Source organism: Brassica napus, chromosome C7, assembly GCF_020379485.1.
Source record: "Brassica napus cultivar Da-Ae chromosome C7, Da-Ae, whole genome shotgun sequence".
Lineage (NCBI taxonomy): Eukaryota > Viridiplantae > Streptophyta > Magnoliopsida > Brassicales > Brassicaceae > Brassica > Brassica napus.
In genome coordinates this window covers 50,812,248-50,826,130 of record NC_063450.1, presented here as the reverse complement: position 1 = coordinate 50,826,130, position 13,883 = coordinate 50,812,248, and the positions used below count along the sequence as shown (strand labels likewise).

The following is a 13,883-nucleotide window of genomic DNA, read 5'->3' as shown; positions in this document are numbered from 1 at the left end:
TCACCTACGACAAATAAATTCTCTAGTAAAGACAAGTTGCATGTACCCGACCAGATAATTATTTGCTATTACTAGATGTGTTTGTTTTTCAAGATAAATTTGGTTACTCAAAAGGCACTGTACACTTTGGAAATTTGTTAGTTTTGGAGCCACATTTTTAACGAAAACGAATTTAGAATGGAGCCAAAACCAAACGAGCATTTCACTAATCTTCTATATATATTAGCAATATGGATTGATGCAAATTAAAACTTCTCAATGGCTTTTCACAGATTTGATTTAAATTTACCATTTCAAAATAATGAAAGAGAAGCTTTGTTTGATTTGAATAAAAGTCCACCAAGAAATTCTACTAAGTGATACATTAGGTGATGGTATGTAAGAAGACTATAAATAGTACTCTTTGCACAGGTGTAAGATGTGTACGATAGTTAATTTCATGCAATAGTCATTAATAGTTTGACTTTGAAATTTCTTTTACTCATATACATTTATCACTTTTGCACAAATAAATATATATTCTTGGAAGTTTCATTTTTATAAAACCAAAATGCATTAATTAAACCTCAAAACATCCTGCATTAGTATACAAGAAAAAAGCTATAACATCTTACATTCGTATCCGGAACGAGTAGTTTTCACACATATTAAAACACATATTAAGAAAATACATTAAATTACTATAATAAATGTATTGTTTTCTGCAATTTTCAATATCTTTTAACCAATAATAATTTAATAAAATCAATTAATTTTTTTGAAATTTAAAGTTTTTGATAGAAAACACAAAATATCTATTTTTTGTGAAATAATTTTTTTCTAAAAAATATATCTTTTTGAAACGGATAAAGTATTAGTAACACTTAAAACATATTCAAAATTTTGACTATCAGATTCTTAGGAATACGTTTGTCAAATAAAATTACTTATAGGAATAGCCGGCAAAAATACTTTTGACTCGCTGTAACAATTTTATTGTCCACAATTTGGAGAAAATCTCGATCTCTAATACGATAAATATTTAAACTATTAATACACTTTCACAAATAAGACCAACATTTCTTGCTTGTGAACTAAGACTGTCCACGAGAATGACTTAAGTGGTACTCACGAGTTGCGACCATGTAGCTTCTGCTACAAGACATACATTAACTTGGGGAAACTCGAAACTCACACGTTATGGTAATTTTTAATGTTATCTTAAACTTGTTTATGAGAAATAATTGCTCAAGCGGTTGCCTTCTCTAGTCTTTACTTGTCCATCAAAATTCGAGCTTATAAACTCTTTAGTTTAAAGCTATACACCATGACCAACGTATATCAAAGAAATAGTATATGATATATTTCTAATGGTGATAAAGCTTTCAACGTTTTGCTACTTTGAAGGGTTGCCCTTCTTTTTAGAATGTATATTTGTCCTTGGTTTTTGTTTAACCAAGCCTCTTCCGTTTGGATTCTTTGTTATGACCTGTAAATTGGACATGTTCATATATTATGCATATATTTTTATTAGATTTGAGTAATTATATACCAGCTATTACGTCTAGATTTTTTTTTGAAAGAATAGCTAGTATTACATACGCATAACCAATTACTTTGTACAAATTACTAGATAATAATCAATTATAATAAGATGAGGTTTATATATTGCATATATGTATCTAAATAGAAGGATAAAAATATATGTGGATTGGTCAGTAGTACTTGGCTCCATGGAGGACAGTGGCCAAGAACACTGCACTAAACCTCGGGGTTTGTCTTTGTCAATCCAAAGATTCCTCATGTCGTCTCTCTTCCCACTTTGGATCTTTCATAACGTAATCGTCCTTAGTTTCTCTCACGCACCCTCAGGACGCACCAAACTGATACTAAACTACAAGGACCATAATAACATGTGGAATAACTCCTAAAATCACGTTTTTAATGCATGGACTGACTATATATAATTGCATTTAGCTGTTACGAAATTCAAGAATTGAAAAAGATTGCAATAATGTAGAGGTTCCAGTGGAATGAAAAACGAAAATACGAAGATTAAGCTATTGGCGGGAGCTAGTGTGGAAAAATAAATGGTAAAAACTTTCTTAAAAAACTTGAAAAAAAACTATAAATGGCACCAAGTCCCAGGTTGTCTGCAACGTCAGTCCTCACTGTAAATTAATGAGAAGATCTTAATAAATAATTTGTTACCATTTTCCTTAAAATAATTTTGATAATAGAGGAAGTAAAATCTATACGAACAGAAACAAATATATTTTTAAAATATAGTATATTTTTACATATATCATGGCTAAAGATTCTATAAAAGAGGACTAAAGAGAGTGAATTCTGAATCTTTCACTTTAAACTTGCCTACTTTTTCTGCATTCTCTCTCTCTCTCTCTCTCTCTCTCTCTCTCTCTCTCATTAACTAGAATCCTTCAAACTTTTCACAAAATCAAAATCAGAATCTCTGTTTTTTCCTCCAAACAGAATCTTGAAAAGCGAGAAAATATAAGTTAAGTGAGAGTGATGATGATGGATGAATATATGGACTTCAGACCAGTCAAGTACACAGAGCACAAGAAGGTGATCAAGAAGTACACTAAAAAGTTGCCAGTGGAGGAGAACAAGAGGAAGAACAGTACTACTGGTCGTGACTCGGCGAGGTTGGTTCGTTTGTGCGTGATGGATGGTGACGCCACTGATTCATCTAGCGACGATGAGGAGGAGTTTATGTTCCCTAGAAGACGGGTCAAAAGATTGATTAACGAGATCAGAGTTGAACCGAGCTCCTCCTCCGACGAAGTCTCGGCTCTGGCCGTTGATTCTCCTCCCCAAATGGTCTCTGTTTCCGGCGCCGACCAAAACCAAAAGAAGTTCCGCGGCGTGAGACGTCGACCGTGGGGAAAATACGCGGCGGAGATTCGTGATCCGGTACAACGCCGGAGGATCTGGCTAGGTACTTTTTCAACGGCGGAGGAAGCTGCTATCGTCTATGACAACGCAGCAATCAGGCTTCGTGGCCCTGATGCTCTTACCAACTTCACCGTACCACCAGAACCTGAACCAGAACCGGACCGGGAGAGCAACGTATCGGTTTATTCAACATTAGAATCAGTGGAAGACTCTCATCATCATCTATCATCTCCTACATCAGTTCTGAACTACCGTATATCCGAGCCAGTTGATGAACCGGTCAAACCGGTTAAGCAAGAGTTTATTGAACCGGAACCAATAAGCTGGCACCTGGAAGAAGTTAATTGTTCATTTCCATTGGACATTCCATTTCCGGACAACTATTTCACTGAAACATTGGAGGATATTTCCATCTTCGATCAGTCCATGTCTCCTATACAATCATCGGAGAGTAATTTCTTTGACGATCTTATGGTATTCGATAACAGCAACATAGGAGGAGAGAGCTACTCTTCTAAAATCAAAGAGATTGGTTCGATATTCAATGATCTCGATGATTCTTTGATATCAGAACTTTTAGTTGTGTGATATTTGTACCAAAGAGAAAAAAAACATTGGTTGCGGATATTGCTGGTGCAAGTCACAGTTTTGATTAATTTTTCTGTTTTTTTTCTTATAATGTTGAGAAATTTTGTAATATTGTATTGTCAGTTTGTAAACCAGTTTTGGGAGAAATATTACAAATGAATAGCTAATTAGTTTGATTGTTGTTTTGTCCCTAGAATATTTGAGTTGTCTGAAATATTGTTATTTGTTCATAAACTATAAAATTAAAGCAAAACTAAAATTCTCTTTGGCGATGTCCCCTCACACAATTCATTGGTCATGACCCGTGAAGCAATTGGCTTTTGGGTCAGTCTCAGTCGACAGTGTTGGCGTTTTTTTTCCCTTTTTCTACGTTATAAAGTGTTTTTGTGTTCGCTCGGGCGGGTCATAATGCAACCAAATCAATATGTATTAACTTATTGAAAACCATTTTTTTTAACTCTGGTTTATTATGATATTACAATTATGAGAAATATTATATAAAAAATACGACAACCGACAATACTACCTACTTTATAAGGATCTACGTCTAACTGCATCATCTGATACGTCTTATGAAGATCACGTCTGACCGAGTTTACTCATATCATGTTGAAGATCTCTTGTAAGCTTTTTTTCGTAGTCTGCATAATTGTTTAATAAATCGATTTTTCCGATAATTAAAACCTGGACCTGCTGGTGTAGAAACAACTAATGGTGTAGAAACAACTAATGAACTCTCAGTACTTTGAAAATATTTGTTTACTAAATAAGATTCTCATCGTTGACTTGACTATATAATCAATTAGATTTTGAACAATCTACCACTTTCTGGTTTCATATTTTATTCTCTATAAAATTTTCATTAGTGGAATGAGAAGAATGGTTTCCAATTGTAGATATTAAACACCAAATATTTCCCCGGATCTTAAAAATTTCGTTTTTGTTTAATGATTAAATTTTTTTGAACATTCGAAAAGTTTAACTCAGATCCTATTTATATTTGCAAATTTTGACTGCTAAAAATAATAAATTGGATACTTTCCATGTTTACAAGACCATATAACACAAGGTATAATTAAAAAAAAAGAAGAAAATATACTAGTTTTCCCGTTAAGAAATTAATTGCTAAAAAGAAAATATACTAGATATACATGTATATTATTTTCTTTCTTCTTAAAAATTACTTCAATGAATCAATGATTTAAATATTTTCAGTCATTTTCCTCATAATCAAATATTGGTGGCAGTTTAATTTAAAATGATTTACATTTACATATTTTACAAATGATTTATTTCTTATAATATTAAATTAAATTTCTTATTTTTCACGTGCATTTCTAAAAACTAAAATCATAACAAATGCCAAAGAAAAGATGGGAAAAAGCAAAAGGGACAAATAATTATGTCCGAACGATACAAAATAAAATAATATTTACAAGATAAGGATATGAATGAGTATGAAACGTTGCACTAGTGTAAGAAATAATATCTCACAAGCGCCTATCCTATCCACATGTTAATTTGCAGATGTACATATCATTATCATTATTATGTTTGAACTCTGAACTCATGCATGCTATATACATATGCAAACATTCGCACTTGTATACCACATATGAGTCTATGACAATGTTACTATTTTGATTGAAATCATATAATACAAGTCTAACTCACAAATTATTAAAAACACAACACTAAATCCTTTTTTTTTTTGAGAATAGGTGATAATTCCACGGACGCTATGATATAGCCACTTAGAAAAGAAGAAGGAAAGTCGCAAACATGCAGGTTGACTAAGCATCATTTTGGTTAATTGTGATACATATTGCAAGTTTATTAGATCTAAACTTTTTCAAAGGAGACAGCATACATGAAGACGTTGTTATTTAGAGAGAGAGTTGAAGTAACAAAGACTTTGTTGAGTAGTTGCAAGAGTTGACTAGGTGTTTCTCTTCTCCATTGGAAATATTCAATCTTCATTTATCATTGGCCACATAAAAAGGTTTGATATTACAAAGCTTATTTTTTGTTTTTGAGAAAATTATTATAAAGCTTAGTTTTTTTTAATTAACACCACAGATGAAAACGTGTTCATTACGGTATTATGGTTGCAAATCTCTATCGTACCCTCAGTGGTATGCAGCATTTGGTACACAAAAATTCAAACTAAGAACATCATGATTAATCAACAAAAAGATGTTAATGATTGCGATGTGTTACTATTCTTTTAACGTTTTGTATCGACTATCTCGTAACTCTCACGTTCCATGCATAGAACCATATGAAAATACAAAATAGGTCAATGTCGGAGAAGAAAAATCAATGACCATATGACATCGTGAAGGGAATTTTCACGTGGACAAAACACCGACTTTCTATTTGTCAACAAACGAAGACTTTAGTTTTATTCATCACCAAAATTGGTGAAAAAACAATAAATGATTTACTCACTAAATCTGGACAACTTGAAATGACGTTTTAACACGTCGGTGGGTCACAAGACTCGCAACTGAGTAAAATCATAACTTTTTTTTTTGTCAACCTCATAATAGTAATTTTCAGCTTACAATTAAGTGAAAGGCACACAAGTATATATGATTTCCCAATTAACCTCATGTCATCAAATTTTGGAAATTAACTAAAAATAGGATGATACAAATGGATGAACCTTACTCATGAAAATTGACGTTTTGGGAACTAATACTTTGCACGTAACCACGCTGTTGGAGAATGCCAAGTTTAAGTTATTGGTATGTTAAGACGCCAATTAGCACAACGTCAATATATATTTTCGATCTAAATCTGCGTGGTGTGTGTGTGTGTTTAGAGATGTAGGAAGCTAAGGAATATGGGTTTTAGTACAAGATAGACGAACAGGAATCGGTCTTCTTTTCGTTACTAGTACGAACGGTCTTAGGTTCTTAGGATGAGTCTAACAGCATCATTATTGCCGAGTCCTTAGTAATTGGTTCTTAATTTTTTTTTATCCGATTTAAAAAAAAAAGATATTTAAAAACGAACCAATCGCGGACTGCCACGTTTCAGTAGGGCCCACAAATAGTACAGAGACCAAACCAAAATATCTCTTAGTTAGAGACTTTCTCCTTAGGTTCTGGTGTTTTTGTGAGACCCCTCTTGTTAAGGACCAAACTAAGAACTGCAGTAATGTTGCTCCAAGGAAGGTAGGCCACTCATGTAGAGAATAATCAGATGTTGTGAAGGGGCCTCACAATATACAAACTCTTTGACGGTGAAGAGGCCTAAAGAATGGCAATCCATGTGTCAAAAAGTCCACCAAATACGCTCGTTATATTTTTTTCTTTGGTCTCTTCAGAAAAGTCTTTAATGAACGAAATGGTAAATCTAGTGGTAAAATACTTGAGGCACGGTGCAAATCCGTCTGTTATGGTTAGAATGGGAATAAAGTTGATGTTACTTAGTTTGGATTTTGAGCTTGGTCCATACAATTTACAAGATAGTTCAGTAACAAATGATCTAGATACCCTGACATTAGTAAAAAGATACATTCCAAATTCGGATTAATCAGTGTGAGAACCAATCCACTTTTTAACACTATCTACCGGGTTAGTTGATAAGGATATATATTTAAAAGTGAAAAGTTCATTTTCATAATTTCTTTTGTACAGCTTCATGCCACTATTCAAAAGTGAAAAGTATAATGTTCTTCTAAAACGTGTTTAGGGCGGACTAATTTTAGTTTTGACAAATCGCTGACGCATGCGATCGAATTCAAAGAATAGGCTTTTGGAAAATTGGAGATGCAGCAGAGTTGGAGGGGAAGCTGCATTCACTGAAGGTGCATCATTGACAAGAATAAATAAAATTGGATTCTTCCTGAAACTAACAAGTTATCTGTACAGAGAGCCATAAAAGAGATAAATAGTTGGGTCACTTATTAGCAATAACTCTATCGTTTCTTGAGCAAAAAAAAAGGAGAATATTGCTTGGCTTTATCTTCTTCTTCTTCTTCTTCATGTTGTATCATGTGCACCTTATCTAATCTAATTCATGAATTTCCTGCAGTTGGGGGCTTTACATAGGCATGCCACCTTGGATTCCTCTGGCTCGTCTGGATCAAATAAGTAATCATACCTGCCAAACAACACACACACAACAACATTCTCTAAACTAATGTATGACATATTAACATCATGACCTTTAGATTGAAGAATACTATTTATTATATGTAAAATCTGTAGTGTACGTTAACTCCTCTCCCACAGCTACATTGGCCTTGGCGATCAGAACAATCCTGCTTTCCCCATCTCCTACGCTCATTATCCTTGCATAGCAATTTGGCGTACACTGCACCACACATCTTGAGTTTAGGCTTCAGAGCCTCTAAATTTATTAGTACATGTAAGAAGTCCACATTCCAAAGTGCTTACCGAATGGTTGATCAGCCGAGCTATATTCCCTTTATCTGTAGCATCAACCACTACTTCCTCACTGATCTTGAACAGCTGCAACATCACAAAATCCTTCCCTTGGTTAGTAAGAGAGATAGAGAGAGAAAGATACAATTGTGGAGAGATTAAATGGGAACTCACGTAGCAATCCTTCCCTTCTCTGCGGTACCCTGCTTCTCTCAAATCTGCAATGCTACCTCTCACTTGTTCCCCTCTGTATTCAATAACCTGAAAACAAAATAGCTTCTCTCATCATTCACTCTCATCCCCAAATAGAACTAAACCCACATTCATAGATGAGACTCCTTAGGTACCATTTCTCCATCTTGGATAATTCTTTTAGCGAAAAGACCCCATCCATGTATTCCAGATCTCCCAAAGCAGACCCTATCCATTTCTGTCCTCTGTCACATGAAACATACACTTGTTACATTTGATCAAAGACAATACCAAACAAAAAAGAACCTGAAACATCAAAGAATGCTTGCCTGCAAGTGGCGAAGTCGTTCCCTGAAAGATGAAAACGATTTGGGTTCCTCCGGGACATGCTACAGGTAATACAAAACCAAAACTGTCAGATCTAGATAATAGTTGGAGAACGGAGTATGAAGACTTTCTTTACCCTGAAAGCGTTTAGAGTTCGGATTGCTTCTGCTGGATGATGGCTTGGTCCCCTTGTGTGGTTCGGGATAGCTTCTTCTTCACTCCTCTACAAAACCAATATCAGCCTAGTGAACAATAGCGCTTTTTGTGGAAAAGACACAAGATAGTAGTACCTTCTTGGTATTGATATTTCTTCTATATACTCGACAACGAGCAGCAGAAAACGGATCATCACATGTAACGGTATCCTCTGCGGGTGGTTCTTTATGGTCCCTTCTGATTGATGTTATAAGCCGGGAACTGCCACTCTTCTTGTTTTGGACAAGACTTTTTGCAGAGAAGGCCTCTTTAGAAGTTTGCATAATTAACACAGTATCTGGATCTGGAGCCCTACACACCAAAACAATAGTTTATTAAAACAGCATTGGGTTTTGGTTATAATACCACAGCTTCTTTATTAATAAATGTTACCTGTGATAAGCACAGTAGGACAGCATCTTTGTTATCTGTCGACCATTTTTTTCCAAGCTGTGCAACTGCATACATAATGCATGGAAACACTTCTTGATATTAAGACTATAAAGGTGAAGAGGCTAAACACTTTGTGTATCTAAAACCAGTTCTATTACACAACGACTACAACAATTTGGTTTTATATCTTTCATATCAATGTCGTCTGAGGAAATGAAGACAAACCAGAAACACTAAGGCATACCTCCATTCTGTAACGAGCTCGAGAGGCACACATGGCGTGGTAATACGTAGAACACTTGCAACACTGAGTGCACGAGCCGTGTATTTGTTTGCATATCACGCATATCTGAAACCCACCAAAACTTGCATATCAGTTCAGAAAAAAATCTGAAAGAAAGGTTTCTTGCATTGTAACTCTCTGCTGATAGTGGTAGTGGAATTTTACCAAAGCGCAAACCAAAACTGAACACAAAAAGTTAACAGTAAAATATACCTTGACAAAATTACTAGATGGAATACTCAAAATACCAACAGCTGGTTCCATTTTTTCATCACTTGCAAAACATACTTCAGGCTGAAACCAAGCACACGTCACATGAACCCACAATGTTTCCACATCCGTTGGCTTTAGTGCACCTCCTATCATCAGTCAAAACATTTGTCGGACCAAAGAATATAGTTAATGGCTGGATAAAGCCTAAACAGATAGCTGAATATGCTTTATAAAACCATCTTTAGAGAAATTATGCAAAATTGCTACCAGGAAAGCAATCACTTTTAGAAAAGAAAGCGTTTTACTAGCTGTGACAAATTGAACTCAGATAAAGAAGCTAACACCGTATCACATATAAGTTAAGAAGAAATATCTTAACGCCACAAAATGAGAAAGGCATATACCTTTTACAGGGCAGAGGCAGCAATCCCGCTTAATACTTGGCTTCTGGCATGCTGTACAGACCCATGAGGTGAAATCATGAATATTTCTAGCCCCATAGCATTCTTGATGCACTGCTATTTGGCATCTGACAAGAAAAAAGAAAGAACAAACATCTTAAACAATGACATGGGAATGCTTCACAAGTCTCCTTTAATAGTACCTGTTGCAGATAATAATCTTGTTGTAGTCCCAGTCTTCAACCCATCTACAAACTGCACATCGTTCTGTTGTCCATTTCGCATTGACCGGTTCATACCTCTCTGCCAACAACGGAAAAAAACCGCCAAGAAAAGCATCAGACAAGTCACTTGAAAAGCTTTTCAACATGTTACAAGATAATCATTTTCTTTTATACCTGACAGAAAAGCACGCAACTTCTGCTTTCTCTGCTTTATGGAAGGTCGTTTAGGAACATTAGCTGCTGTAGCATTTGCATGTAACTCGCCTAATTTCATCATCTGCAGTGTAAGGGAATGGTCCGGCAGATAATTATGTCATTTTACTTTTACCTAAGACAGCTAAAACTCAGAAGGATTTGCAATTGTACAAACCCATTCTTCTAGCGGCAGCTTTGAGCTTTCGACTTTCACACTCGTCTTCCAATTTCTTACTTTGGATCCGGTATGCTTTTCCCATTCACTAAGTTGTTTCTTTTGAGGACCACATGAGCCACACTTACATACGACTCTGTAAATAAACAATATTGTGTAAGAAGTTATAAACCTGAGGGAGAAGTTAGAGGAGCGTAAAGAAAAGGTAAAATGGTATCTGCTTACAGATGGAGACTTGGGAAATAGATTCCTTCAACTCCAGAGCATACCACAATCACCTTGTCAGGAAGAACCATCCCACCATCGCCTTTGCCAAGTCTGTACCAGAAACCTCCCAACAATGTAATTTGACAATGAAAAGACAGTTGTTGTGAAACCAATAAGAAAATTAAAAGAGGAGGCCTACTTTGACTTTGAGTCTGGTTTTTCTGAATCTGATAGCTCAAAGTTGAATTTAGCTCTGCAAGTAGGACAGTAGTAATCTGTTTCTCCCAAACCCCTTCAGAGACCATCAAATGAGCTTTTGTTTCAGCACATGCAAGCAGATTGGAATAGGATAACCTTAATGAAGTCCATAATTGCATACCTTCAAATGTTTATCTGATGTTTTGTCACACTCTGCGTGTACCCAAACTTTACAACCATCACATTTCACCTATGCCGATATAAAATGATCAAAATAAGAACAACAAAAACCTGAGGCTATACACTACTACAGGACCTTCAATTTTTGAATTCGTACCCATGTTTGCCTGTCCAAATGATTACTTATCTTCTTGCATATACCACAAGTGTGTTTTGATTTAGTCAACTGCAACAACAACCAAAGTAGTCTTACTCGTATCCAACCAATTTCTCCATTAATTAAACCTAAACTAAGCATAACCACGTAATAAAAAGACACTACATACCCTTGAACATGGTTTACACAACAATTGATCTCCGGGAATCAGAGCCTTCAGTTTTTTGGCCATCTCATAAGAAAATGCTGTTTCACATCCTACACAGGCTAGTAGATTTCCGTATTTCATCAACTCCTGCAAATAATAAAATTAATTAGATAAATATTGGAGGAGATTTACAGACAAATTAATATAAAAATGGACTAAGGGGCATAAAACCAAAATTCTTATCAGCATTGTTTTCTTTTGATAACTAGAACAAAACCAATCAATGAATGTGTTGCCAAAGTAATGCTTGAAAAGGAACCTATGTAAAACTAACTCATAGACAGAGAGAGACACTTGCCTCGCTTGGAGCATTGTTATTGAGATCCTGACTCCATCTGTGGAAAGAATCGTCAAAACTCGAGTTACCAGCAGCCGTGTGAATATCATGCATCAACTTCTCCATGAATCCTTGATCTGCCAAAAATGCTTCCTCTAAAGCCATCTGAAATCTCACAGGGTTGCATCCCTGTTGTTCCTGGAACCTGAATCAGTAAGTAGCTGTTAATCACTAATCCACAATTAAAGACACTTTAGAATATATATAAATTCAAGAGATCCACCTGGCAACATAATCCATGAAAGGGAAGATCATCCCTCTCCTCACCCATGCATAATCCTGCTTACATTAAAAACACAGTCAGAATCCTGCAAGATCCATATCCGGAGAACCAGTTTGTCTCTCTCTCCTTACCCTTTCATTATCGTTCCCAGAGTGACCAAAGAAGACAACGCAGGCTGAATCAGGTACACACGAACGCAAGACAAGCTCTGGCGCTTGTGTCAAGGGATCAATAACAATGGCTGGCCAAAACGGCTCAACTCTTCCAGGTTTAGCCCAAACCAAGTCACCTGAATAAAAGTTCTCAGGCCCATAAGAACCAACCCTTTCGTCTTCCCTCTCTCTGTCAACAACACAAGCACGGGCCTCCTCAAGTTGCTTGCTTTTCAAACTAGTAGCTTTCTCCTTCCTGCAGCGTTCAACTTCACCCTCGCTGACGTTCTTGCCATCTTTCCTCCAGTTATCGAGCACAGAATCTTTGAAGCGAGAAGGAAGCGTACGGATTCTCCCTCTAGATGTCCGAGGAAGCGGTGGACGGGGAGCCTCCGTCGCAGTGGACGGTGAGTGAGAACGCGGAGCAGAGAATACATTCCGTCCTCCGCCCGGAACGATCCCGGAGGAGATTTCTCCGAGAAGGCTGAGAGGGAAGTAGTAACCTCCCAAGCTCGACTTCCTGGAGCCACTCACCGAGTTACTGAGTCTGCACCGTTTCAAACTCGGTATCATCTGGGATTTAAGTTCCCGTTTAATAATCATCTTCCTTCTTCTTCTTCTCCTGCAAATTCTCAGAATCAACAAGTGAGGCCCATACAGGTTCCCCCAATCGTTCCGCGAACCCTAACTTGTCAAGTGAGAATCAAGAGAAAGTCGATCGTCTTCTCTGACCCACTACTGGAAATCGTATACAGGTCTTATCTGACAAGGAAAGTCACAAACTTGCAGTTTTACGGAGAGAAGAAGAGACGTTTGGTGACACGAATGAACAGACAGAGAGAGAGAGAGAGATCTGTTGCTAACTTCTCTCGCTCTATCTCTATCTTCAATTTTCAGAAAGTCCAAATTTTTATTAAGAAAAATGAGTCCTTTCTTATGATCTGGATAACAAAACTGAGAAGAATTGTTTTTTTTTTCTGGGTGAGACAATTTTTGAGAGAGAGAACGTGAACGAAGGTGCATATTACTGTGGTTTTAGCTAACATGCGCCTGTGGAGGTTTTGATAAGCAAAAGCAGAGCTCATGCTTTTTTCTTCTTCTTCTTCATTCATTTTTGTCTTCTCGGACACAATTTAAAGATCGCGTCTCTTGTCCTTGTTCTCTTACTTTGTTATCAAAATCAAAGTTTTTCTCTTTTTTCAGTTATTTATACATGAGTTTCCGTTCCAAGATCCTTGTATCTGCGACCAATGTACCTACTTTCGTTTATTTTCTCCCCTATGTTGTGAACAAAGTTACGGAGAATAGCCAAAAATTACTACTCTCTGCACAACTCTCTCCTTACGTATTCCTCCTCTGTTTATAAATGTTTGTTCTGCTTTGTTGTGCACCGGTGAGCCAGCTTTATGGAAGAAAGCAGCTATGACAAAAACAAAAACAAAAAAATTGAAAAGTTTCCCACCAAATTTTTCAGAAGGGTGTTTATGTAATTACACAACTTGTCTGGGATTTCTGGTTTAGAAATTAACCGAGGATCTCTGTGTTTTGTATAGCAAGGAGAACCAGATCATATTCGAGTTTGTTTTGTTATGAATGTTCAGAAGATCATGTTCGTGTTGATTCGTTAAGCAGCAAGCTTCCGCGTTAAACCTTGAGGTCCGTTGAAACCAATCAGAGAAGTGATCTGTGCGGTTTCATAGCGTTATAAGTTATTACATGATTAGAATTTAGAAGTCTAAG

General features: G+C 36.3%; 2 protein-coding genes across 2 annotated transcripts; one reads left to right on the top strand and one right to left on the bottom strand.

The window, feature by feature from the left end:
• Positions 1 to 2,025: 2,025 nt before the first annotated feature.
• LOC106409207 (ethylene-responsive transcription factor CRF4) lies at positions 2,026 to 3,682 on the top strand. Its single transcript, XM_013849876.3, has one exon. It carries the CDS (start codon positions 2,512 to 2,514, stop codon positions 3,484 to 3,486), a length of 975 nt encoding a protein of 324 aa, XP_013705330.1. The 5' UTR covers positions 2,026 to 2,511; the 3' UTR covers positions 3,487 to 3,682.
• A 3,639-nt stretch (positions 3,683 to 7,321) lies between these two features.
• LOC106409428 (histone-lysine N-methyltransferase ATX4-like) lies at positions 7,322 to 13,724 on the bottom strand. Its single transcript, XM_022705937.2, has 23 exons — positions 12,123 to 13,724; positions 11,992 to 12,047; positions 11,730 to 11,913; positions 11,393 to 11,518; positions 11,224 to 11,292; positions 11,068 to 11,136; positions 10,888 to 10,979; positions 10,707 to 10,799; positions 10,482 to 10,617; positions 10,286 to 10,388; positions 10,091 to 10,190; positions 9,891 to 10,015; positions 9,487 to 9,632; positions 9,235 to 9,339; positions 8,991 to 9,055; positions 8,693 to 8,909; positions 8,539 to 8,625; positions 8,405 to 8,464; positions 8,231 to 8,320; positions 8,058 to 8,144; positions 7,896 to 7,970; positions 7,712 to 7,812; positions 7,322 to 7,599 (listed from the first exon to the last, which is right to left on the bottom strand). The coding sequence occupies exons 1-23, from the start codon at positions 12,744 to 12,746 to the stop codon at positions 7,509 to 7,511; spliced, it is 2,901 nt and encodes a 966-aa protein (XP_022561658.2). The 5' UTR covers positions 12,747 to 13,724; the 3' UTR covers positions 7,322 to 7,508.
• Positions 13,725 to 13,883: the final 159 nt, after the last annotated feature.